Genomic DNA, 26,774 nt, shown 5'->3' with positions numbered 1-26,774 from the left:
ATTAACCCTCGCAAAATTAAAATAAATATTTGTATTTTATTTCTACCATTTAATCTGTCAAATATGAAAAGTGATGCAACAAGCCCGAAAGGCATGCCCAGCAAGGCCAGGAGGAATTTAAGAGAGAAGCCAGGTATTCTGGATGCCTGGCCACTGCCTTTATCCACCAGCATGAATCTTCCTTTCAGATCATCTTCTCAAATTATCCATAAGAGATTTATCCACATACTCAATAAGAAAAATATTTCTAATTATATCCAACCATTCTTAACATGAATGACAATTATGCGGGGACACAAGATTGCCAAGACTTTTTTGCCAAACAATTCCTTTTGACTTAAGAAAGAAGAGGCAGCTGCATTGTTTCCATAGCTATCCATATAAAAGAGCCCTTGGAATGAGGCTGACTCGTCCTGCTTTAAAAAGCTCCAAGGTAAGTGGGAACAAGGACCAGACTCTCAAGAGGGACGCTAGCCGCACCACCCCGTGTCGGCTGCAGCTGCTGCCTAGGGTACTGCTCCTTCTGCATGTTTTACATCCATGGCTTTGGTTGCCCTCTGTTAACAACAGCCAGTGTTGTAGCAAATGGAGTTTTTGGTTTGCTTTGTTTTCTTTTTGGTTAATTAATCAAGTGCTTTTCCTTTTTCTTTTATAGAACCGTCTCACTTCCAGGCTGCATCTTCTCACTTGGTAACAAGGTAAGATTTGGACTAACCAGTCCCTGGAGAAGGCAAGAGCCTCTGGGATGGATGTGTGTCACTTAGCAACCTTTGAGAAAGTGCTTGTCTCAGTAAATACCTAACAACTGTATTTCAGGAAAGATGCAGGAGAGGGAGAAGGGGACGGAGGGCTTGCCTTTTAGAACAAGGCACATAGTCTTAGGACTCTGGCACTGGTGGGATGACATTTTAGCAAGGAAAAGGCTGTGAAAAGAATATCGTTTCCGAAGGGGGAAAAAACATCTGCACTAAGATTCCCTGGTTAAAAATCTCAAATTTGTAAAAATGTGTCCTGCTTTTAGAATTCATTTAGCAAACACGATATCTAACAAGTAAGAAAAGAAGAACCTAGGAAAGCGGGCTGCTTTTACTTCTGTGAAGAGTTTTAAAAAGTCACCTTACCCAATGCTAGGTGTTATATGAAACCAGAACACTGAAATTTTTGTTACATAAATAATGAAGGTATTAGTCTGCCCACTACTACACACTGCATTTCTAAAGAGAGAGGCTGGTGGGTAGATGATTAAAGTGAGTTTCAAGTAACTCGATCACTTAATGACTGAAGCAGCATCCTCTGCCAAGCCTTTCATTCTACTGATGTTGCCGGTGATCTGCAGACAGCACTGAATGGAGCAGCCTGAGCCTGTGTCCTTCGGAAGGAGATGTGGAACAGGAAAGTGAGCCTTCAGTGCAGAAGAATGAGGATAATGTTTGCTTTTATCCTCAATTAGTTTAACTGGGTTAAGCTGATTAACTGGATTTAATATGCAAAGAAATTATGCTAGAGAAATTCTACTAAGCACCTAACTCAAAAAAAAAAAAAAAAAGATAAACAAAATTATAATGTGACCTCCTGCCAAATCCACTGAACATGAGCACTTCCGGCTGAACACCTAAAGGAGGAAATAAAGTTCTCATATGGCAAAAAATGGAATTCTCTTACATTATAATAAACGACATTTTCTATCTTAGTCATAGCCTGAACTTGTTCAAATTGCTTTCTTACTCAAATTTTAACTTTTTCTCAAACTGTCTTCACGCTGTCTCATGGACTGTGGATACAAAAGGCAATATTGTGATCCCTAAAGACGGAGATGCTGAGGCACAGAGGATCAAGGGCAACCCAAGGTCACAAGCTCCTTAGCAGCTTGTGAGGCTACCCCTCAGCAATCTTATTAGAACATCAGTCTTGAAGGATGAAAGAAGGTAGCCCCGAGTCCACTGCTGGGTGCACAGTGACCCCAGATGCCTTTGAGTCCTGGTGATTTCTTATGATTATGTTTGCTTCAATAACTACAGCATGGAGTACAGTGCATCTGCCTGGTGAAATTTCCAACTGGGCCCATGAAATATCATCAAGGTAGAGATTTATGCGTATAGATGACAATTCAGAATCTCTAGTAAGAAATGCTTCATCGCCTTTAGGACCTCTGAGTTCAGCAGCCATGAGTTCGGACCAGGAAATGGCCATCTTTGGGGAGGCTGCTCCTTACCTCCGAAAGTCTGAAAAGGAGCGCATTGAAGCCCAGAATAAGCCTTTTGATGCCAAGACATCTGTCTTTGTGGCCGAGCCCAAGGAATCTTTTGTCAAAGGGACTATCCAGAGCAGAGAAGGTGGGAAAGTGACAGTGAAGACCGAAGGAGGAGCGGTGAGTAGTCCAGGAGCTGGCCACATGCTACTGATTATTTTGTTTGGCCACTTGGTTGACATAAGCAGTTATCCTTCCTGTTTACCAGACTCTGACAGTGAAAGAGGATCAAGTCTTCCCCATGAATCCTCCCAAATTCGACAAGATCGAGGACATGGCCATGATGACCCACTTGCACGAGCCTGCTGTGCTGTACAACCTCAAAGAGCGTTATGCAGCCTGGATGATCTACGTGAGTGTTCCCAAAACCCCAAAGTGGTTTTGACCACTAGACCCTGTCAGCTCACTGTACTACAAATGGGTCACAGACAGTGACTCACTGCACTTTCACTAGTAATGTAACTAACTAAGAGGTTCACGATTGCTACTGTAAGGCCCAACCCAACAGCTGGCACATAATCTTTTGTCTTCCCAGGCAAAGCCACTGTCCACATGGACTGGGTTTGCCACAGATCCCCTGAACAAACACGGTAGCAGCTACTGTTTACATCTCAACCACATGCCTGCGTCTCCCCTCATTCCCATTCCTGCTGCAGAATCATCCAGAGGAAAAACATAAACTTATGTTTCAACACTTAAAAGTAATGTTTTTAAAGACCAATTTTCAATCCCCCCAAATAACAGCAATTTGTATCTCTGTGTTCTGGTCCCTTCTGAGTGGAGCACTTCCTTGATGGAATCTTGCCAACTTCCCCAGGCAGAGTTCAACCTTGTGTCCTGGTGTTTCTGCCCTGCAATAATGCTGACAATGTTTTTTCAGCATGAATCATTTACATGTCCATCTCCTACACAGACTGGGAGTTCCTCAAGGAACAGTATCATATGTTCAAAGAAAAATAACGTTTATATTTCATTCTTAGGGCCTTGCAGAGACTTTTCACATAACACAAACTCAGTGATACTAATTGAATTTACTACGTTAGGTGGACATTTCTGTACAGTTTTGTGGTTGCTGCTTTGGCCCCACCACACAGCTTACAAGACCTTAGTTCCCTGACCAGGGATTGAACTCATGCCCCCTGCATTGGGAATTCAAAGACCTAACCATGGGACCATCAGGGAATTCTCATCATTTCTGAATGCTGTAGTCACTGCTGCTATTCAGCTGGACAACACCTACACAGGTGTGCCTGTGATTAGTGTCAGAATCCATTCTGTTTGGTTGGCAGTTACCCTAGACCAGATGTCAAAAATATTGGAAATCCAGCTGTTGTAATCGTAATGTATTCCCATCATTCTGTGTTCTGTTTCTTCACAATTCAGGAGTGGTTTACAAATATTTCCCCACTATTGCTGCATACCTTCATGTTTGCCTTTTTAAATGTCTGAATCATACTATCTTAAGAAGATTTTTCCATAGTTCACCTACCTATTTCATACTGTTGAGTACTTAGGTACCATAAATTCATTTTCCTAGATCATAAATTCATTTTCATGAATTTGAACTATCTTAAATATACTCCTATTTTCTAAACTATGGTAAAAATGTATTAAACATTTTTTTAAAAACCCACAATTTTGGACCTCCTACTATGTGAAAATCACTGTGACAAATCCCAAGAGGAATAAGAATCTAAACTGTATTCCTCACCCTCAAGATTTTGCTATCTTGTTGAACCTTTCAACTAGTTTCCATGCTGATACCTTGAAGATGTGTAGACCACTTACTTAGAGTGTTCTTTTTCTGTTAAAATTCATTAAATAACTGAGCTGTGCAAATAACAGGAAAGGTGTCTGGTTAGTTATTCTTTGTTATTCGCTTGCATAGACCTACTCGGGCCTCTTCTGCGTCACCGTCAACCCCTACAAGTGGCTGCCGGTGTACAACCCTGAGGTGGTGACGGCCTACCGAGGCAAAAAGCGCCAGGAGGCCCCGCCCCACATCTTCTCCATCTCTGACAACGCCTATCAGTTCATGCTGACTGGTGAGTTGGATGTTTCCACGTGCATCTTTTTAGGAGATGAGACTCTAGGAGAGAGAGACTAACCACAGGAGAAAGAGACTCTACTCATCTCAACACACTCTTTGAGGTGGTCCTCTAAATGCCATTGCCCTTTTCCCAGAACCAACCAAAACATACTCCAGAGTATAAGGTGTATCTGGAATTAGAGCGGTCATACTATGAATCTTCCTGGAATGCTGTCTCAGCTAGACCATTCTAAGGCACAATGGCACCTTGGGGAAAGGACTGAGAGATTTCCTCTTCAGAGAGAGCAGAACATCAACATGAGCCTTTAGTTTTCCCTGAAAATACGACTAAGGCTATGTTTACTTCCAAAGCTACCACCTTTACTATACTGACTCCTTCTCCCACACTAAAAATATCTCTAATGCCTTTTTTCCCCATTACTTTTTGTACTTACAATAAACATGCTACTAACTTGTCATCTAAATCCACCTGAAAACCCAAGTCCACTTGGTGTACATTTAGTGTGGAGTATAAAAAGAGAAAGCCTGCTGCTTCCTGGCAGTGTTCTGTTTCAGCGGTGGTCTGTAAGCTGATGCAATGGGGGAAGCCTCAGGGAGCAGGAGAGAGGGGACCTAGAAAAGGTGCTGAGCCTGGGGACCACCAACCCTCAGGATGCTGAAAAATACTAGCTTCATACCATTTTATTAATTTACCATTTACAAATATATTTAAAGACGGTATTGACTGCCTATAATTTCTCTTTTATAGACCGAGAGAATCAGTCAATCCTGATCACGTAAGTAGACTTGATGCTTTGTTTTCACGACTGCTATAGCTGCTGGCTTCGGGACCTCTACTGACTTGGGTTTTATTCAACAGCGGAGAATCCGGGGCAGGAAAGACTGTGAACACAAAACGTGTCATCCAGTACTTTGCAACAATTGCAGTCACTGGGGAGAAGAAGAAGGAGGAAATAACTTCAGGCAAAATACAGGTGGGTCTGATGGACATGTCAGAATCATGACGGAAAGGGTGCTCAAGAAGCCCCACGTGTGAGCACTGCTGTTGTGTTTCTCTGCAGGGGACTCTGGAGGATCAGATCATCAGTGCCAATCCACTGCTTGAGGCCTTTGGCAACGCCAAGACCGTGAGGAATGACAACTCCTCTCGCTTTGTAAGTCTCTTGGACATTACCATGGACACTACTCACTGGTCAAGATTTATGGGATGTTTGTGAATACATTCTCTGAGTCTTTTTCATTCCCATTATACCAGGGTTCTTTCCTTTTCCTCTAAGCACGTAATAATATGGATCCAAGCCTTGTCCAAAAAGAAATGTGACCCTATATCTGAGTTCTTATCTTTCATTACCTACAATTATTCACAGATTTTTAAATTAAAATTGTTTTATCTACAAAATAGGAGATACAGCTTTTTTTTTAAACCTGATACCAATAGTGTCTGAATTGATTTACTATTAAAACTTTAGCACTTAGTGCTAATGTTAGTGTTTTGAGTTTCTCAAAGATTTGATATGATTCAGAAACGAAGTAGTAATATTAACTTTTCCTTCAAGGGTAAATTCATTAGAATCCACTTTGGCACTACAGGAAAACTGGCCTCTGCTGATATTGAAACATGTAAGTGCCTGGATAGTCTTTACCACCATTTCTATTTCTTATGACCTACAACACTGAACAGAAATAAAATTTGCATTTCATATGAATTTTTCTTGTTTGTTATTAATTTCTTTTCAGATCTGTTAGAGAAGTCTAGAGTTACTTTCCAGCTTAAGGCTGAAAGGAGCTATCATATTTTTTACCAGATCACATCAAACAGGAAACCAGAACTAATTGGTAAGAAATGTCATCCTTTCTTTACAAAATTTATCTCACCTACGCCTATCGATGCCTGGTCAACTTGGTATTCCATGGTGGAATTTTGTTAACTGTATACATTATCTTTATTTTGAAAATCGCTTTGTAAGTTTGATAGAAACTTATGTGTGCTCTTCATAAAAATTCAAAAGGAAAAACTGAAAACACCTCCAAATCTTATCACTATGAAACAACCACTATGAACACTTGGATGAAATCTTTAAATACATACAGTAACTAGGATCAGAGTTACATGCTCTTCCATCATCTACCTTTTTTACTGATCAATAATATATCCTGGCTTTTTCCATTCTAGTGCCTTAGAATTTGTCTCATAATCTCTCATTTTAATGAAGAGGATATTTCTGCTTACTTTTGCTTTCTTCCATTTACTTAGAGATGCTTCTGATTACCACCAACCCATATGACTACCCATTCATCAGTCAAGGGGAGATCAGTGTGGCCAGTATTGATGATCAGGAAGAACTGATAGCCACAGATGTAAGTAAAACACAAGAAAATTAGAATGATTATTTTGGACGGAGTGATGGTCCCTCTAGATAAACATTCAGTTTCCAGTAGAAATCACAAAACTTCAAAGATGGGCATGACCTGGAGTCAACTGAAAAGACTGGCATGTGCTCCTACATCTCACTTTCTCTTAATAGTCTTAATGATCTATCCTTTCTGAATTTCCCTAAACCATTTTTTTAAATCTGTGTGTGTGTGCTCAGTTGCTCAGTCGTTCCAACACTTTTGTGACCCCACAGACTGTAGCCTGCCAGGTTCCTCTCTCCATGGGATTGTCCTGGCAAGAATACTGGAGCGGGTTGCCATTTCCTCCTCCAGGGGATCTTCCCAATCCAGCGATAAAACCTATGGGTCCTGCATTGGCAAGTGGGTTCTCTATTGCTGAGCCACCTGGGAAGCCTCGTAACAGTAATAAGTGCTCTTTTATTGGAGCACCCAATAAAAGAGCACCCCCCCACCCCTCCAGTTCCCTGCTATGGTTGCTTATTTTTCCTTTTCTTGTCTATCAGTCATTTTGAAACTGGCAATTTGATTCAAGCTAAACAATTTTCCTTTGAATCCAGAAAATAAGTTAAATGCAGAGTCATTATTCTCCCATTCTATATTTCCACTTACTCTAAGAATTTAGAAACAATCATTTGGATGACTTTATGTTATCTTACAAGAATCTGTTCCACCTCTCAAAACAACAAGTTAAATAACTATCCACGTTCTCTATTTTAAATCTACTTTTGGCATCTTTAGAAGGTATGCACCTGTGATTCCCATGCTCTGTGCTGGCCTCTGACTGACCAGCTCCCTAGGTCTCGAATCTAAGGAGTTCCTTGCTCTGCAGCAGTACTGGCAGTTTCCTCGGTTTGACCGAAAAATCAGGAATCCAAATGTGAAGTATTGATAGTACGCATGTGGATCCTAACTTGACAGTTATTCTACTGGTTGTATTGGCAGAGTGCTATTGATATTTTGGGCTTTACTAATGAAGAGAAGGTCTCCATCTACAAGCTCACGGGGGCTGTGATGCATTATGGGAACCTGAAATTCAAGCAAAAGCAGCGTGAGGAGCAAGCAGAGCCAGATGGCACTGAAGGTACCAACCTAGTCACCTGCCTGACTTCACGTCTGCTTGAAAATGATGTTCTTAACTTGCTACCCTTGAGCTCTCCCGAGAAGACAAATTCATTTCCAAGAATTGCATTTGAAAGTATACCTAGATAGGATATATGTGGCATGGGTATTAGACACATGTTGCTACAATCTCTAAGTTCTTTGGGGAACACTACCCATAATAAAGGTCTTGAACTTATTGGGGGGTGAGTGGAGAAGGTAAGAATACTCAAAAGATATTCTTAAAACACTGCACAAAATGCCTCTAGCTTATTATTTTTGTTTTGTTTTTTTTAAGGAAGTGGACTGCTGTGGGCAATAACATCATTCTATCCTTTCTTCCTTTCAGTGGCTGACAAGGCTGCCTACCTCCAGAGTCTGAACTCTGCTGACCTACTCAAAGCCCTTTGCTACCCCAGGGTCAAGGTTGGCAATGAGTATGTCACCAAAGGCCAGACTGTAGAGCAGGTAGGTACATAATTCAAATTCACCACCAGGGATGCAGGCATTTTACAGTCCTCTATTAACCTCAAGAAATACTCCTTTCTTTTTCAAGGTAACCAATGCAGTGGGTGCTCTGGCCAAAGCCGTCTATGAGAAGATGTTCCTGTGGATGGTCGCCCGCATCAACCAGCAGCTGGACACCAAGCAGCCCAGGCAGTACTTCATCGGGGTCTTGGACATCGCTGGCTTTGAGATCTTTGATGTGAGTTGGTAATCAGTTCATAAGGGGTTTTTACAATAAAGCAACGGATACTTAGTAAGAAGAAATTTGTGAATATTACAACCTTTTATTACCACTGTCACAAAGTTATGCTAAAATTTAAAAGAGAGTGAATGGGTAGCTACTAAATATTTATTGTAGTGGCAATTCCACTACTATGAGAAATAATCCACTTAATGAGGATGCTTTAACTCTAAAGGGATCTAAAGGGAGTCAGGAATTAGGTTGGTGTAATGAGAAGTCTAAAAATCCCACAATGCAAAGTGAAGTTAATATAAAACATCAAAATAAATCTGTGCAATGTATAATATGCTCTCAATATATGGTAGAGAAACCACTCAGAAACATATAGGCAGATGATAAGAGCTGAGAAAGTATCAGTAGTTTAGAAACAGCATTAATAAACTCAATGCAAGGAACTCTTAATTCTCAATGTGATATGGGGTAAAAATTCGAGTTTGATTATAAAATACATTTTTTCTTCCTTATAATTTTAAAGAAGCTTATTTTCTTCTAATTATAGACACAACACTTAGGCATGGCAGAAATCATTGAAAATCAAAGAAAAGAATTCCAGACTGATTCCACTATATGTGAAAGTCACTCTGAAAAGTCACTTTTCACGAGTGAAAGTCACTCGTGTCTGACTCTTTGCAACTTCATGGACTACAGTCCATGGAATTCTCCAGTCCAGAATAGTGGAGTGGGTAGCCTTTCCCTTCTCCAGGGATTTTTCCCAACCCAGAGATCGAACCCAGGACTCCCACATTGTAGGCAGATTCTTTACCAGCTGAGCTACCGGGGATTCCACTATATATGTCCACTTAATGTCAATATTTTGGCTTTTCTTTTCCAAAAAAATATGAGTGTGTGTTAACATATTGTACATGATATTAGATACTTGATTTTTTTAAATCTCCAATTAAAAAATAAAGGTGGTGATTATTGCTCCCTCGCAATGTTGACTATGACTGCTTCCACACAACAGAGAGAACATTCCAGTCAGCTTCTAATAGGTTGCAAATTAGCTGCTAAGTGAGTCAATAGACGGAGAAGGCAATGGCACCCCACTCCAGTACTCTTGCCTGGAAAATCCCAAGGACGGAGGAGCCTGTTAGGCTGCAATTCATGGGGTCGCTAAGAGTCGGACATGACTGAGCGACTTCACTTTATTTTTTCACTTTCATGCATTGGAGAAGGAAATGGCAACCCACTCCAGTGTTCTTGCCTGGAGAATCCTAGGGATGGTGGAGCCTGGTGGGCTGCCGTCTATGGGGTCGCACAGAGTCGCACATGACTGAAGGGACTTAGCAGCAGCAGCAGCAGAGTCAATAGAAAATGCAAAAGATAAAGGAAATAAGTACAGAATGATTAAGCAGGAACTCAGAAAAACACCTGAGTCAATTTAAGCAAGTACAAGAAAAAAGAATTACTAATGATTTAAGATTTTGGATAAAATGACCGCAGAGAAACAGTAGATTTCATAGGTCCCCAAGGATTTTGGTATCTATAATCTAAAGGCTATTCAATATACACTTTTGAATTAAAAGTCCTATATTTTAAAATGCCCAATATGCAGAGAGAAAAGTAAACCCATCTGTTTATTTAGTTCAACAGCCTGGAGCAGCTGTGCATCAACTTCACCAATGAGAAACTGCAACAGTTTTTCAACCACCACATGTTCGTGCTGGAGCAGGAGGAGTACAAAAGAGAAGGCATCGAGTGGACGTTCATTGACTTTGGGATGGACCTGGCTGCCTGCATTGAGCTCATTGAGAAGGTCTGTTTCAAGTTTCAGAAACTATGTTTTATGATGACTAAATTATTCATACATCTTGTTTAAGCCTATAGACAGAGAAAAATGCTTACATAGAGTTGTAACATTGTGTTGTGGGCTGCTTCCAGCCTATGGGCATCTTCTCCATCCTCGAAGAGGAGTGCATGTTCCCCAAGGCCACAGACATGTCCTTCAAGAACAAGCTGTATGACCAGCACCTGGGCAAGTCTGCCAATTTCCAGAAGCCCAAGGTGGTCAAGGGCAAACCTGAGGCCCATTTTGCCCTGATCCACTATGCGGGTGTCGTGGACTACAACATTACTGGCTGGCTGGAGAAGAACAAGGACCCCCTGAACGATACTGTGGTTGGGCTGTACCAGAAGTCTGCGTTGAAAACTCTAGCTTTCCTTTTCTCTGGGACTCCAACTGGTGACTCAGGTAATGCTCAAAAAAATCCCAATGTTTTCTCCTGATATTACAAAACATGGTGTTAGACTGAAGCTAGTGATATCCCAGCCCAGGACGAAGTGTTGTGGCCAAATCCACTGTGCCTCCAAGTTCTGAGGAAGCAGGCTGCATCATGACATTCACTCCAGCACTGATGAAGGCCCTGCTGCCAAGAGCCAGAAAGGAACTTTCAACATCTTAAGCAATGAAAAGGCTTGGCTTCTATCATTCTCTCCTGCTTCTTCCTCCATATCTGCTGCTTACTGAGTGTCACTGAGAAATGGATATGAACTTAATTGACATATAAGATTCATTAAGGCTCAAACAGACAGGCCAACTGCATTGAAAAAAATGCTCCATCTGAACACAGAAATCAACAAATGGGCAGCATATAGCCCTGTCAATTTAAAATTATATCTGAATGACATCTTTTCCGATTTTTTTCTCCAGAGGCAAGTGGTGGAACTAAGAAAGGTGGTAAGAAGAAGGGCTCTTCTTTCCAGACGGTGTCTGCACTTTTCAGGGTAAGGAGGAAATTGTTTTTGACACTCTCTTGTTAACTTTGTGAATTTGTTTTTAAAAGCACAAGTCATTTAGGACAGGATTAACCTTAGCTAATGATTTCTGTTAATCGAGTTTTGGAGAGAAGAGCTTTAAATTACTTGGAAATTATTAGGTCATCTTTTGTGCTAAGCCAAATAGTAAAAAATATTTTATATGTTATAAAACGTAGTGCTCTGCTATTCATAATCTAATTGAGTTGTGGAAATAAGCAATGGTACATACCCAAAAAGACTAAGTCCTCAGTAGCTCTAATGAACATCTGACAGCTAGTCTTTAAGGAACCTAATATGGTATCCTTGCTCTTAATCTAGTCAATTCTCAATTGTAACTGGTAGGTTCCCCTTACAGATAATCTTTATGCCCCCAAAGCTGACAGAGTTGAAAAGGGGAAGCTATATTTATGAGAAGTAGACCAAATGCAGTGCAGGCATGTTTCCTTACTGGAGAACCATAGAGTTTAGCAGAAGAAAGGGTGACCATCTAGGATGGGAAGCCAATGGCTTTGTGAAGGCTTGTGGGTGGCCAGGGGCCAGGGCTGAGAGGACGATAGTGCTTGGATACTGAAAAGATTCAGCTGTCAAGACTGCTTTATGTGTGTAACTCCTGCAAACTCGAGTGGAACAAGAGGTACTAAGAAGGAAACTGCCTCTCAGGAGAAGCTTACCAAGGTGCTATCTTAAGTGAAAATGGTCCACAAGGGTCATTCAACTCAGATGGACACTGATTTTATAGACATTGCCAAGCTTTCATAAGCATGTCTAAAACTCAGATAACAGGGTTTCCTGATTTTACAGGAAAATCTGAACAAACTGATGACCAACCTCAGGAGTACCCATCCTCACTTTGTGCGGTGCATCATCCCCAATGAAACGAAGACCCCTGGTAAGACATTCCAGAGACGAAGAACAAAGCATGACTGCCATCCCTCCCTTTAATAAAACTCTGCAATAACATGGACATGTATTTGTAGGGGCCATGGAGCACGAGCTGGTCCTGCACCAGCTGAGGTGTAATGGCGTGCTGGAGGGCATCCGCATCTGCAGGAAGGGCTTCCCCAGCAGAATCCTGTATGCGGACTTCAAACAGAGGTCAGCCTCTCCTAATTATGGGGTGTCCTGGAGTTTTAGTGCAAGCAAAGCAATTTAGTAAAAAACATGCCTCTATTTGTTATTTTTAATTTGCCACAAAAAGTGTAAAAAGTTATAAGCCTCAAAGCACCTTTAAAATAAAGATACACCACCTGGTGGGTACTCTGTGGACTTTTCACTGGATATACCATGCTCCTAGCTTAGCTCACGGATGTCCACTGTAACTTCAATAATTAGGGAACATCATTTCTGAGTGCTTAATATATTGGGGTTATTTCATTTAATCCTTCCAAAACCACAGTAGAGATTAAGCACTACCAATAGCAAATGCATTTATTGGTCATCTACACATTAATGTGAACCAGATTATAGAATCCTTTCCTGAGAACAGGGTCTGATGAGGCAGAATGGAAAGTTGCAACTGCGCAGAAAGGTAAAATGGAATAAAAAGACAGCAGATAACTAGATTGGCCATCTACATATACAATGTCCTTCTTGTGAAGAAAATAATTGTTTTAAAGCTCTGACTTTTAAAAATCAATCATTTATGTTAGCTACTTCTAGTCTCATCAATAAACCAAGTTTTAGAAAACTATATTTACTTTATCAGATACAAGGTATTAAATGCAAGTGCGATCCCTGAAGGACAATACATCGACAGCAAGAAGGCTTCTGAGAAGCTCCTTGCATCCATTGACATCGACCACACCCAGTATAAATTTGGTCACACCAAGGTAATGGTCTCTAAGGCCCACCTGGCACTGTGTCTGTCCCTTTGGAGTCTGTGTAAAGTTTCTGATCTGCAACTCTGGCCATACACAGGTCTTTTTCAAAGCTGGTCTTCTGGGGCTCCTAGAGGAGATGCGAGATGAAAAGCTAGCCCAGCTGATGACCCGAACCCAGGCCAGGTGCAGAGGGTTCTTGGCAAGAGTGGAGTACCAGAAGATGGTGGAGAGGAGGTATACAAATATATTGCTTATTTAGTCATACTTTCCTTCTTCAGAAACACATTTGAGGTGGCTTACAATTAAGACTCAGATATCACAAGTCTACCAGAGTAAGAGGGATGAATAAGAGTCTGATGCTAAACTGGAGATACACATATACCAAAGTACTTAAGGTAGCAATCACCATGGAATAAACTGAATGCTCGGGTAAAAAAGAAAAAGTAAGAAAATTAAAAAGAGAGAGAAGCATAATAAAAAAGAGAGAGAGAGAGATGTGTCAGTCTCATCTAACGAGAAAACATACCACTGAGCAAGCAGAGGCAAAATGTTGCCCCAGCATTTGGTTCTAACATGAATTTACTGGGTCGATAATTAAATAAGATATTGAACTGCAGAGCACACGTTTATTTTCAACAGCAGTTTTACATGAAATACAGAAACAACTTCTTTGTCTGATCACTTATATTATTGAATTATTATGATTTAAAGTATTAAGGGCAAAATTGGTGAAAGAACTTTTTCAATAAGTTAATACAATTTCACCAAGGTATCTTACTTTTTAGTGATCTACTCTGATGCAGTGACAGTGCTCTAAGGCTACAGGTCAGGTGTCTCAAACTGTAGGACACATATGAATAGGATCCACAGAGAGAAATGTATTTTACACTGATCCCTGTATATGCATGCATACCTGTGTGTGTAAATACATAATTTACGTGAAACAGATTTTCTATCACCTGTAGTTCTGCTAATATTTTCTACTATATTCTATTTCATTAAAAATAAGTTTGGTATAACCCCCCTATACACACACACACACATACACACACACACATATATATATACACTTGGGCAATTGACTATATATGAAGGCAATTTTTAAGAATAATTATATTAAAACAAATGTGATGATATTAAAGAATAGAATGCAAAAATCATACAACATTAAAATATAAAACCAGAGATTTTTCAAAGAAACTGAGTTTTTAATGAGTCTCTTTATCCTGCACCTCACACCTGGCAGGGGTCTGGTTCCCCCTTCGCTGCTCTCAGCGGTGTTCACATAGGAAAGTTTGCAAAGCACTGAAGCAGAGCAGTACTTCTCAAAGGGTGGTCCTTGGACCTGTATCATCAGCATCTCTTACAAACTTGTTAAAAATGCACATTTTTGGCCCCATCTCATATCTGCTGAATCTGAATCTCTAGGGAAATAGCCCAGGAATCAGTATTTTAACAAGGTCTTAGCTGATTCTTATGCACACCAAAGTTTGAGAAGCACCAACGAAGAGAAATAAATGACTGATGAGTCCTTGACCACCATCCCCAAATACAATTTATTTCATTTGTGTTTTTGAAAGTGGTGAGGAACATGGTGGAAGGCAGAACCTCCAACTCTCATCACCAAGATTTCATCTCATTCCATCATCCACACAGCATCTAATTTGCATTGGTTAAATTTCAGGGAGTCCATCTTCTGCATCCAGTACAACATCCGAGCCTTCATGAATGTCAAGCACTGGCCCTGGATGAAACTGTTCTTCAGGATCAAGCCCCTGCTGAAGAGTGCAGAGACGGAGAAGGAGATGGCCACAATGAAGGAAGAGTTCCAGAAAACCAAGGATGAACTGGCCAAGTCAGAGGCCAAAAGGAAGGAACTGGAGGAAAAAATGGTGACTCTCTTGAAAGAGAAAAATGACCTACAGCTCCAGGTTCAATCTGTGAGTACCCTCTGTGCTGAATGCACCATGTCAGTGACTTCAATTGCACCATTTTCTTGACTTCACAAACACCTTGGATTTACAAATGGCCTTTTCTTGAAAAAGAATATTTCCAATTGCTTTTTTCAGTATTTCACTTAACTTTCAACATTCCTATGAAGAAGGCAAGAACTACTTCCAAATTGCAAATGGGAAATTGAAGAATTTATTTAACAATGTCACAAATTTAACAGCCATGAAGGAAGCAATTTAAAGGCAAGCCCTCAAATCTCAGTCATTTTTCTGAGAAAATGACTGCTTTAATGCTTCAACCCAGCCTGAAAAGTGGAGCCCTATTTTCTGAATACACATGTATAAGATTGCATTTAAACTCAAAAAAGACAGTCATTCTTATTTCTCTCTGGATCTCTTTTTCCCAACCCCCAGGATTTAGCCCAACAAATTGACTTGCAGTTATTTGAACTGAACTACCAGGGTAAAAGGCAGAGCTAGTGAACCCTGTGATTCTTCCTTTGATACAGATCCCGAATTCTTAAGGTCTCTCCTCTGTTTATTGATTCAAGAAGAAGCTGAAATCAAAGTGGGACAGGCTTGGCATCAACATTCTGGCCAATTACAATCTCCCATTTCCTTAGTCCAAGTCAAGCAAGCCCAACAATGTCATGAAGAAATCCATAAAAAGGATAGCTTTCTTAAAATTTTTAAGCTATTTTCAACTTTTCCTATTGATAAATTAACTTATATGAGTTACATTTTCCTTAAAGCACAGTATCACAGCCTCTTCATTTTAACCTCTCTTCATAGGTATTATCATTAGTCAGTGAGTAAATATGTACTAAGCGTATCACTTGAAAGCAAAGGAACCCTGAAAAGTCCCCATTATCATTCATTCAAGCATTTTAAAAACTTAAGATATAAACAAACACTGAGAAGTTAAAGAAATTCCCCAGATCAGAGTAATCTAATAAGTCAGTGGCTGAACTGATTTTTATGAGTCCTTTAGTCATTTATAAAAACCTTATTGAGTTATATAGTTTCTCAAAATTACAAGTTCTGACATACTCTAAAATTCCTTTTGAGACTAATTCTTAAAATGGAAAAGGAAACCTTGGACAATTATAGAACTGTTATGGCCTATCAGCCTGGTAGGCTGCAGTCCATGGGGTCGCTAAGAATCGGACACGACTGAGCGACTTCACTTTCACTTTTCACTTTCATGCGTTGGAGAAGGAAATGGCAACCCACTCCAGTGTTCTTGCCTGGAGAATCCCAGGGACGGTGGAGCCTGGTGGGCTGCCGTCTATGGGGTCGTACAGAGTCGGACACGACTGAAGCGACTTAGCAGCAGCAGCAGCAGCCCAAATACAAAGGGGGAGAACAGCGTGGAGAAAGTGATTTGTTTTCTCTGCAACTTCCTTGAACTTCTAGATGTTTATGGATCTTAAATCACAGTGTGTACAGCTGATAAACGATAGTACTCTACATCAGTTTTTACTGAATTATTGTTTGTTATTGATCTCTAAAATGAGACTTGCTCTTTCCAATCCATCTCCATAGTCAGTGCGCATCATATAACGTTCGGGTTGCTGCATCAGCACTTAACTTGCTCTACCTGCCCCCAATTCTCTCCCTCCATCCAGCCTGCTCATTGCTATGCCTGAACCAATCATTTTACAACTGCTTTCATCAACTCTGAAATGTAATTTATGAGACTGTCTTTGATTTGAAGTGAACTGAATTGGTTTGGTATAATTTACTCATCACAAAATCATATATTTTTTCCTGCTGATTAAGATTGGTCTCTTCTGTCAAGTTGGGGTGGTATAATAACTCCTTCCTTTAGATTACAGAAGGGAAAAGAGCTCTTTTGCTGTCCCCATTCCCTTCAAAGCTATCCTGAAGTCTCTTCTCTTGTCCCTAGAGAATCACTTAGCTACTGTCCTATATTACCATGCTCACTACCTGCCTGTGTGCAGCACACTTTCTTCTTTTATGTATCCAAAGACTGATATGGAGGCTCACTGATGAATGTATCTATCAATTTCTCTCTCTTTTCCATCCACCCCCAACTCTCTTAAGTAGAAACATATGTTGCTAGGAATTTGATTACTTAATGCCTCAATTAGAATTTAAAGTATCATAACCAGGATCATCCTCCAAGACTACAAAGGGAAATAATTTGCTAGTAGTGGCTACATCTGGAAACTTCTGAATGCTTTCCCTTCTCCTGATCCTTCCCCCAATAAGTTCATTTCTACAAAACCAAGTCCTATCCATCTCTCAAAGCCCAACTCAAATGCCACTTCATTCATTAAATCATATCTGAAACAACTTCTCTGATCTTTTATGTCACTAATTGCTTTCTGAATTAATCGTAGCTTGTTGGGGTTAAGCTTTCTAACCTACTGTAGAATATACTCTTCTAAATGAACAGGACAATACCTGATACATTTTGTTTTTCCCAAAATGTGGAGCATCTGGCAATCACACATGACAAGTGGTTCATAAAAGTTTAATCCAAAGAATTAATGGGGGAGATTTATACCATTATCATTGTATAATACTTCATTCTTACTTCCCAATTTTGATTTTGCTTTCAACTCAAGGAAGCTGAAGGCTTGGCTGATGCAGAGGAAAGATGTGACCAGCTGATCAAAACCAAAATCCAGCTGGAGGCTAAGATCAAGGAGGTGACTGAGAGAGCAGAGGATGAGGAAGAGATCAATGCTGAGCTGACGGCCAAGAAGAGGAAACTGGAGGACGAATGTTCAGAACTAAAGAAAGACATAGACGACCTTGAGCTGACACTGGCCAAGGTTGAGAAGGAGAAACATGCCACAGAAAATAAGGTATGAAACATACAAGGAAAGTTTATGTTTTTATCATTACTAGGCAATACAAGCAAAAAACGGAAGCCACCAAAATGTAACATGTAATGAATGCAAAGTGTTTTTACTTCCTAAGGTGAAAAACCTCACAGAAGAGATGGCAGGTCTGGATGAAACCATCGCCAAGCTGACCAAGGAGAAAAAGGCCCTCCAGGAGGCCCACCAGCAGACCCTGGATGACCTGCAGGCAGAAGAGGACAAAGTCAACACTCTGACCAAAGCTAAAACCAAGCTAGAGCAGCAAGTGGATGACGTAAGTCTAGGATTGTCAAGGAAATTTTCTTTGAAAGGAAGCTAAGCAATTCTTTTTGACTCAGCATTATTTGTATTTAGCTTGAGGGGTCCTTGGAGCAAGAAAAGAAACTTCGCATGGACCTAGAGAGAGCCAAGAGGAAACTTGAAGGTGATCTCAAGTTGGCCCAAGAGTCCATAATGGACATTGAAAATGAAAAACAACAACTTGATGAAAAGCTCAAAAAGTAAGTATGAAAGAATTGTTTATGGACTTGCTTCCAATGTTGACTATGGACTCAACTGTTATCCTTTACTACTTTTCAAAAAGGAAAGAGTTTGAAATCAGCAATTTGCAAAGCAAGATTGAAGATGAACAAGCACTTGGCATTCAACTGCAGAAGAAGATCAAAGAGTTGCAGGTAAGTTCATATTTCTATCAGTCTGGCTCAAAGAGCCATAGTTATGAGCATAAAGGAGCTCACAGTGAGCTTCTCCCCACCTCCAGGCCCGCATCGAGGAGCTGGAGGAGGAGATCGAGGCCGAGCGGGCCTCCCGCGCCAAGGCAGAGAAGCAGCGCTCAGACCTCTCCCGGGAACTGGAGGAGATCAGCGAGCGGCTGGAAGAAGCCGGCGGGGCCACTTCCGCCCAGATTGAGATGAACAAGAAGCGGGAGGCCGAGTTCCAGAAGATGCGCAGGGACCTGGAGGAGGCCACCCTGCAGCACGAGGCCACCGCGGCCGCTCTTCGCAAGAAGCACGCGGACAGTGTGGCTGAGCTGGGGGAGCAGATTGACAACCTGCAGAGGGTCAAGCAGAAGCTGGAGAAGGAGAAGAGTGAGATGAAGATGGAGATCGACGACCTTGCTAGCAATGTGGAAACGATCTCTAAAGCCAAGGTACTGCCGAGTCTGAGAAACTGTTATTAACAGCAATGACCCATTATGTGCACAGTCTGCATAGGGCCTTTACACACAGGTGATTTGTTCTTTGCAGTAATCCAGGAGGTAAACAAGAAAGATACCAGTATTATATTATTTCCACTCAATCATAGGAAGAAACTAAAATTCAAAGAAGCTGAGCATATTAACCCCACCACACTATTAACATAGGACAACATCTGCAGCGAACCAGGCTGTCCGTGTTCTCTAGCACTCCAACTGGGGAACACAGGTCTCCAAAATTCTCAACTATCCAACATGCAGTTTCACTGTACATAAGTAGGCAGTGAAGTATTTATAAATGCTTTTTGAAAATATGTCACTACATTTTTCACAAAATCTTTAGTACATGATCTTTCATTTTTTTATCACAGGCAGACCTCAGAGATATTGCAGGTTTGGTTCCAGACCACCACAATGAAGCAAATATCAAAATAAAGCAAGCCACTCAAATTCCCTGGTTTCCCAAGGCGTATAAAAATGATGTTTACACTATAATGTAGTCTATTAAGTGTGCAACAGCATTATGCCTAAAAAAAAATGCATCCCTTCATTTAAAAATGCTTTCTTGCTTAAAAAAAAAAATGCTAACCATCATCTGAACCATCAATGAGTCACAGTGCCAACATCAAAGATCACAGATCACTGAAACAAATATAATAATGAAGAAAAGCTTGAATACTGTGAGAATTACCAAAATGTGATACAGAGACATGAAGTGGGCCAATGCTATTGGAAAAATAGTGCTGATAGACTTACTGGATACAGGGTTGCCCAAACCCTAAATTTGTTTTTAAAAAAAAGTGATATCTGGGAAGAGCGATAATACAAGGAATGCCTGGAATAATGAATGAAGCTTCACAATTAGCTTTTTAAAACTCCCAATGTGTGTCTTCACCTTAGGACAGCAATCATATTATACAAGATAAAGAAAAAATTCCTATATATTACATACAAGATAATTTACTTTATATGTCAAAATAAATCTTTTTCTATTTTAGAAGAAATGGTAGCTGTCAATGTCTGCACTTGCTTCTTCCACTTTTCCTCTCACAGGGAAACCTAGAGAAGATGTGCCGAACTCTGGAGGACCAAGTGAACGAGCTGAAATCCAAGGAGGAGGAGCAGCAGCGGCTGATCAACGACCTGACAACCCAGAGGGGACGCTTGCAGACTGAATCTGGTAACTCTCTCCTCCTCCATGAGGCCTAAAAGTGGAGATGATGTGGTCTAAAACAACTGATATGTGAGAGCCTAATAAAAGCAACTGAGAACATGTGATTCACCGGACAGTTCAGACTCTCCCCCACGTACAAGGTTACTTAGGGACGATGCTGAGGTGAAGACTTCCATAGGACTGGGCCAAGCTCTGCTCCACAAAGGCCTTGAGGATTTGGCCACATAGAAGGGATGCCTGGGGCCAAGGGTTTTTCCATCATGGGTCCAGGGCTTCTGTTTTAGATCGTGCTTCCTTTTAGCTAAACCAGAATGAACCAAATTCCTGCATAGGGCAATGGATAACCCAGTCTCTCAAAAGTCTTATGAAACAGGGCCAATGTGGAATTAAAAAGTTTAACTCCCTTCTTTGACAGTTATTAACAGGTTTTGTACAATAATGTAACCCGAAAGAATCAGTTATGGAGAGGACAAAGAGAAGTTAAGCTGCATTTATTCATTTAGGTTATTTTCACCATAAAAATCAGAAAATTGACATCAAGCATGATGATGTCAATAGAGAATTCAACCACCCGAGCACTCAACTGAAAAGGGGGTGTTGAGATTTTCAACTTATTTCTCATACAGTCTTGCAAAACCTTTTCTTCGCTTTAACAAGTGGTGCCATATCATTTGCCTATCAGGTGAATTTTCACGTCAGCTAGATGAGAAAGAAGCTCTGGTGTCTCAGTTGTCAAGGGGCAAACAAGCATTTACTCAACAGATTGAGGAATTAAAGAGGCAACTTGAAGAGGAGATAAAGGTAACTAGATAAGACTCATTTCCCCCTACCCTGACCCTAATTGGAGTCCATTATACCAACTTTTACAGGGTTTTGAAGCTTAAGAATTAAACACTAAGTATTCAGTAAAATGAACATATAACTCTCTTCGCAGGCCAAGAATGCCCTGGCCCATGGCCTGCAGTCAGCCCGTCATGACTGTGACCTGCTGCGTGAACAGTATGAGGAGGAGCAGGAATCCAAGGCCGAGCTGCAGAGGGCGCTGTCCAAGGCCAACACCGAGGTGGCCCAGTGGAGGACCAAGTATGAGACAGACGCCATCCAGCGCACGGAGGAGCTGGAGGAGGCCAAGTATGTGCTCAGATATAAGAGAATGTGCAGAGAATGTTGAACATTGAATCACAGAAACAGAACCTTTGAGGATTCAGTGAATTAACTCACAAACATTCATTAATTAGCTCCTATCTGCCAGGCATTATCAGCCCCTGAGAACAGGATATGAATAAAGCAAACACCATCACTGACCTCTGAGCCTAAAATCTAGTTAAAAAGAATAACTCACACAGATAATCAGCCTTATTGCTGGCTGTCAGGCACACCAAGCGCATTGATGCTTCAGGAATTTGTTAGCCCCTCTTGTGTCTGGAACAACCTCCCCCCGCCAGATCTCCCTCTGGCTCTCTCTGACTTCTTTTAGATCTTGACTCAAACATTACCTCCTCAGAAAGGACTTCCCTGAATATCTAAGAATAGCTGCCCACTCCTTACTCCATTTTATCTTCCTTCACTGCACTTTACATCTGCAATAAGTCGCTATGCATTTTCTGACTTGCTTATTGTTTATCTCTCTCTTCTTTGGAAGCTTCATGAGGCAGGGATCTTTTCTGTCCTATTCGCTGCAGTGTACTCAGCATCTGGTTCATAAAAGGAGCTCATCAATATTTTTTTGAATGAAGGAGATTTTTAATATGAAGTTCCCCACACTTTTCAGCACGGTAACAGTTCATAATTCTCGGTTTGGTTTCCCTCTCTCTACAACCATGTGTAATCTTCAAGGAAGAAACTGGCCCAGCGTCTGCAGGCTGCTGAGGAACACGTGGAAGCTGTGAACGCCAAATGCGCCTCCCTTGAGAAGACCAAGCAGAGGCTCCAGAATGAGGTTGAGGACCTCATGCTCGATGTGGAGAGGACAAACGCTGCCTGCGCAGCCCTGGACAAAAAGCAAAGGAACTTTGACAAGGTAACTTCTGCACAGCCTCCGGCCTCCACCACTGTTCTCTGTCCTTTCCAGCCAGGTAACCTCTTTTGGTGTGTGTTTCAGATCCTGGCAGAATGGAAACAGAAGTATGAGGAAACCCACGCCGAGCTCGAGGCAGCTCAGAAGGAGGCCCGCTCTCTGGGTACCGAGCTGTTCAAGATGAAGAATGCCTACGAGGAGTCCTTGGATCAGCTAGAAACTTTGAAACGAGAGAACAAAAACTTGCAGCGTGAGTCCCTTTCACTTTGAATAGTTTTCATGCCTTGGAGGTACCTTTCTCTTCTGTTTTCTGTCTGATCAAGTCTCTTCCCGTCTTTCACCCAAACAGAGGAGATCTCTGACCTCACGGAGCAGATCGCAGAAGGAGGGAAACGTATGCATGAACTGGAGAAAATAAAGAAGCAAGTGGAACAAGAAAAGTCTGAAATTCAGGCTGCTTTAGAGGAGGCAGAGGTATGAGTCAAAAATGTACATTGTAAACAAATTCAGAAAAGAATTAGGACTAGCCACATACACTGAACAGAGGAATAAATGGCACAAAATTGGCGGAAGGAAAGGTGTGCAGAAAAGCTGCTAAATGTGTCCATTCCTGCTAACGTCATCCCTTGCTGTTGTTAAGGCATCTCTTGAACACGAAGAGGGCAAGATCCTGCGTATCCAGCTGGAGCTGAACCAAGTCAAGTCTGAAATTGACAGGAAAATTGCTGAAAAGGATGAGGAAATTGACCAGCTGAAGAGGAACCACATTAGAGTCGTGGAGTCCATGCAGACCATGCTGGATGCTGAAATCAGGAGCAGGAATGACGCCATCAGGCTCAAGAAGAAGATGGAAGGAGACCTCAATGAAATGGAGATCCAGTTGAACCATGCCAACCGCATGGCTGCTGAGGCCCTGAAGAACTACAGGAACACTCAAGCCATCCTCAAGGTAAATGGGTTCAGGAGATGGTCCCAGTACAGGTGGGTGACTGCAGCCCTGAAAACAAGGTGTCTCAATGATCGTTCATTCCACAGGATACCCAGATCCACCTGGATGATGCTCTGCGGGGCCAGGAGGACTTGAAGGAGCAGCTGGCCATGGTGGAGCGCAGAGCCAACCTGCTGCAGGCTGAGATCGAGGAGCTGAGGGCCACCCTGGAGCAGACGGAGAGGAGCAGGAAGATCGCAGAGCAGGAGCTCCTGGATGCCAGTGAGCGCGTCCAGCTCCTGCACACCCAGGTAAGATTCAGCACAAAGAATTCACCTTCAGTAAATGCCTATGACCCAGAAAAGATAAACTTGAATTTTTTATATAACAGTCAGGTTTTATACTTCTACCAAATTTTCACTGCATTATTGAGAAATCTTTCGCTATTTCATCTTGCATGTATTATTAGTGTTTAACTTCTTAAAATATTCTAAAACTTGCCATATTCTTTTGTGTTAGTATCTTTATTGACCCTGGCTATCAATATTGACATTTTTATTGTGGTAAAAGAAATACTTGAACATGTTATAATTTTATCCTTGTGAGTAGTTTCACTGGTAAACGGCAGTTTAAAATTATAGAGATATTTGGTCTAATTATAAGAAATGTACAAAGATGCTAAATATTCTATAACATTTCTATTTTAATTAATTGTACTACATAACAGAATAATATTCAAGAGCATTTGACTTCCAAATTTTTATCTGAAATTTTTATCAAACAGTGGCCACCACTACGTACTTTGGTAACATGATTAAAAGAGCATATAACTTACTTTCAAACAGAACACCAGCCTGATCAACACCAAGAAGAAGCTAGAGACAGACATCACGCAAATCCAGGGAGAGATGGAGGACATTCTCCAGGAAGCTCGCAACGCAGAAGAGAAAGCCAAGAAGGCCATCACTGATGTGAGCAGAGGGCCACACCGGGTCGTCAAGCTAGAATCTTGATGGGCTGTCTCACCTTCCTCAACTAGCTTTATTTTACTGCTAATTAGGCAGCCATGATGGCTGAGGAGCTGAAGAAGGAGCAGGACACCAGCGCCCACCTGGAGCGGATGAAGAAGAACATGGAGCAGACGGTGAAGGACCTGCAGAACCGTCTGGATGAGGCTGAGCAGCTGGCCCTGAAGGGCGGGAAGAAGCAAATCCAGAAACTGGAGGCCAGGGTGGGTCTCCCAGTATCTATCTATTTCCATTTATTCCCAGTGCCTTAGTGGATCAAAGTTCTTAAGCGCCTACTCCTTTGCAGGTGCGTGAGCTGGAAGGAGAGGTAGAGAGTGAGCAGAAGCGCAATGTGGAAGCTGTCAAGGGTCTGCGCAAACACGAGAGGAGAGTGAAGGAACTCACTTACCAGGTGCAGCAACAGTTTCTATCAGCTAAGCACTCCTTGTATATATAGGAAATGCTCCCATGTCATGACACAACAGTAGTGTGCTTTTGAACTAAGACTCTGTGGTTTGTATCATCTTTCAGACGGAAGAAGATCGGAAAAATATTCTCAGACTTCAGGACTTGGTAGATAAACTTCAGGCGAAAGTGAAATCTTACAAGAGACAAGCTGAGGAGGCTGTAAGTATTCTTAAGACAAAGGGAAGAAAGTCCTCTGTTAAGAAAAACTCATAAGTACTTAGATTTACTATTTAACTGTAGTAAATAAGCTGTCTGCATTATAGAAGACTGAGTACTTCTTAAAAATATTTGTACTTTTTTTTAATTTTTAAAGTTGACCTTCTATCCACAAAGAAACCTCAAAAAAATCTCAAAGCAGAAATAATACATTCTCTAGCCCTAGTGTGATAAAGTTGTAAAGTGATGAGAAAATATCAAGAAAAATTTCCAAGTATTTAAATGTTAAAAAACTGACTTTCCTAAAAAATTTTTGGATTAACTTGAAATAAAAACACAATTACTGAATAGTTTTTAACTGTAAATAAAATTTCATGGAAGATGAGACTTTTATAAACCTTGAATGTAGTCTGAGCTGTCCTTGAAGGACAATTCATTTCTTTATATGCTTTCATTATGAATCAAAAATAAAAATAAATGAAGAAACTGACAGTCCAATCAAGAAGTTAAAAATAATAGTAAAATAATGAAGAGGTACTGTTAAAGGTAATATAGAAATGAATGAATGGGTATATCCTATTTCCAACAGCTAATCTCAGTAATATCTTGGGAATTAATAAAAATAAATATGTAATCAAATAAAAAGTGAGTGAAAGTAAAAACTCACAACATTACAAATGAGAAAGGGGACAAACCATATCAGGAAGAAGATTATTTTTTTAAATGCAAAATATGTAACTATCAAGGTGGTTGAAATCTTAAATAAGAGAATATAAATTATTAAATTGGCTGAATAAGTTACTTCAGAATTCCTTCTGAAAATGAACTCATTCCAGATAAGTCTTTCAAATTTTGAAGGAACAGATAATCCCTGAGCTATGTAAGCCACTTCAGAGCATGGGAAAAGATGAAAAGCTTTCCAAATCATTTTAAGAAGCTCGCATAACCCTCATACCAAAACCTGTCCAAAAGAGAACAGGGGTGGGGAAAGACACTAAAGGCAGTTTTATTCATGAGTATAGTTGTAGTGAAGATAAATTACTAGGTCACTGAAACCCGTACTTTATTAAGTAAATTGTCCATCAGTGATTAAATATATTTAATTCCTACAAACTAAGGATTACTTAATATTAAGGAGTCTGTCAACAGAATCATTACATACAAAGTAGGAGGGAAAAAGTGATTGCTTTGAAATGTGCCAAAATAACATATGATAAAATCCAACATTTATTTCCACTTAAAGAAGCTATTAAGAAATGCATCCTTAGTGATGAAGAATATCTAACTCAAGCGAACAGTCGTCATCTTCCAGCAAGCATTAACAAGCATGATTTTATCCTTGCCTTCTTTCCTGCTTTTATATTATTTCTTGCTTTACTTGTGGTACATATTTGTTACCCTGTTTTGGTTGCAAAAGTAGAGCTGCAATTCTTTATGAAGCATAAAGCCCCAGATAAATCTTAATTTCAATGATAAGCAAAGTCCAGGAGGTGGTAGGATAATAATGTCTCCTGTTGAGTATTCTAACTTTGTAGATGCCAAGTCCTTTCTTTCCTTAGGCCTACAGAGTCTATGAAGATGCTCAGTATGCATTCCTTACAATTCCATTTTTATTCTCAGGAGGAACAATCCAATACAAATCTATCTAAATTCCGCAAGCTCCAGCATGAGCTGGAGGAAGCCGAGGAAAGGGCTGACATTGCTGAATCCCAGGTCAACAAGCTGCGGGTGAAGAGCCGGGAGGTTCACACAAAAATCATCAGTGAAGAGTGATCGTGTCCTGATGCTATGGGATGACTGAAGAGAGGCACAAAATGTGAAGTCTTTGGTCATTTCTCTCTGTAATTATCATCTATCCTACTCTACTGCAAAGGAAATAAAGAGCATAGGGCACTGTATAAGCAATA

The 26,774-nt window shown here is 40.8% G+C and overlaps 1 protein-coding gene across 2 annotated transcripts; it reads left to right on the top strand.

Moving 5' to 3' along the window:
• The first annotated feature begins 373 nt into the window (after positions 1 to 373).
• Positions 374 to 26,774, top strand: LOC133232094 (myosin-2). Of its 2 annotated transcripts, none has more exons than XM_061391077.1 (40): positions 374 to 433; positions 656 to 698; positions 2,145 to 2,368; positions 2,457 to 2,600; positions 4,137 to 4,293; positions 5,047 to 5,074; positions 5,158 to 5,272; positions 5,360 to 5,452; positions 5,855 to 5,918; positions 6,036 to 6,134; positions 6,553 to 6,656; positions 7,635 to 7,773; positions 8,140 to 8,258; positions 8,347 to 8,496; positions 10,124 to 10,294; positions 10,420 to 10,729; positions 11,189 to 11,262; positions 12,097 to 12,184; positions 12,273 to 12,390; positions 13,001 to 13,124; positions 13,213 to 13,349; positions 14,800 to 15,055; positions 17,662 to 17,904; positions 18,020 to 18,196; positions 18,277 to 18,422; positions 18,506 to 18,596; positions 18,683 to 19,072; positions 20,171 to 20,297; positions 20,974 to 21,092; positions 21,226 to 21,422; positions 22,128 to 22,311; positions 22,393 to 22,558; positions 22,658 to 22,782; positions 22,949 to 23,257; positions 23,344 to 23,547; positions 24,082 to 24,207; positions 24,297 to 24,467; positions 24,551 to 24,655; positions 24,775 to 24,870; positions 26,488 to 26,774. In XM_061391077.1, exons 3-40 carry the CDS (start codon positions 2,165 to 2,167, stop codon positions 26,638 to 26,640), a joined length of 5,823 nt encoding a protein of 1,940 aa, XP_061247061.1. In that variant the 5' UTR covers positions 374 to 433; positions 656 to 698; positions 2,145 to 2,164; the 3' UTR covers positions 26,641 to 26,774. The 2 variants fall into 2 exon arrangements, with proteins under 2 accessions (XP_061247061.1, XP_061247062.1); XM_061391078.1 differs by lacking the exon at positions 374 to 433 and adding an exon at positions 449 to 511.

This window comes from Bos javanicus, chromosome 19 (assembly GCF_032452875.1).
Source record: "Bos javanicus breed banteng chromosome 19, ARS-OSU_banteng_1.0, whole genome shotgun sequence".
Lineage (NCBI taxonomy): Eukaryota > Metazoa > Chordata > Mammalia > Artiodactyla > Bovidae > Bos > Bos javanicus.
The sequence above is the reverse complement of the archived record's forward strand: the minus strand, read 5'-3'. Positions and strand labels throughout refer to the sequence as shown.

Coding starts and splice junctions, on each gene's coding strand:
- LOC133232094 (XM_061391077.1), top strand. CDS start 2,165: ATGAGTTCGGACCAGGAAATGGCCATCTTTGGGGAGGCTGCTCCTTAC. Junction 15,056..17,661: donor TACAGCTCCAGGTTCAATCT/GTGAGTACCCTC, acceptor TTTCAACTCAAG/GAAGCTGAAGGCTTGGCTGA. Junction 18,197..18,276: donor TAGAGCAGCAAGTGGATGAC/GTAAGTCTAGGA, acceptor ATTTGTATTTAG/CTTGAGGGGTCCTTGGAGCA.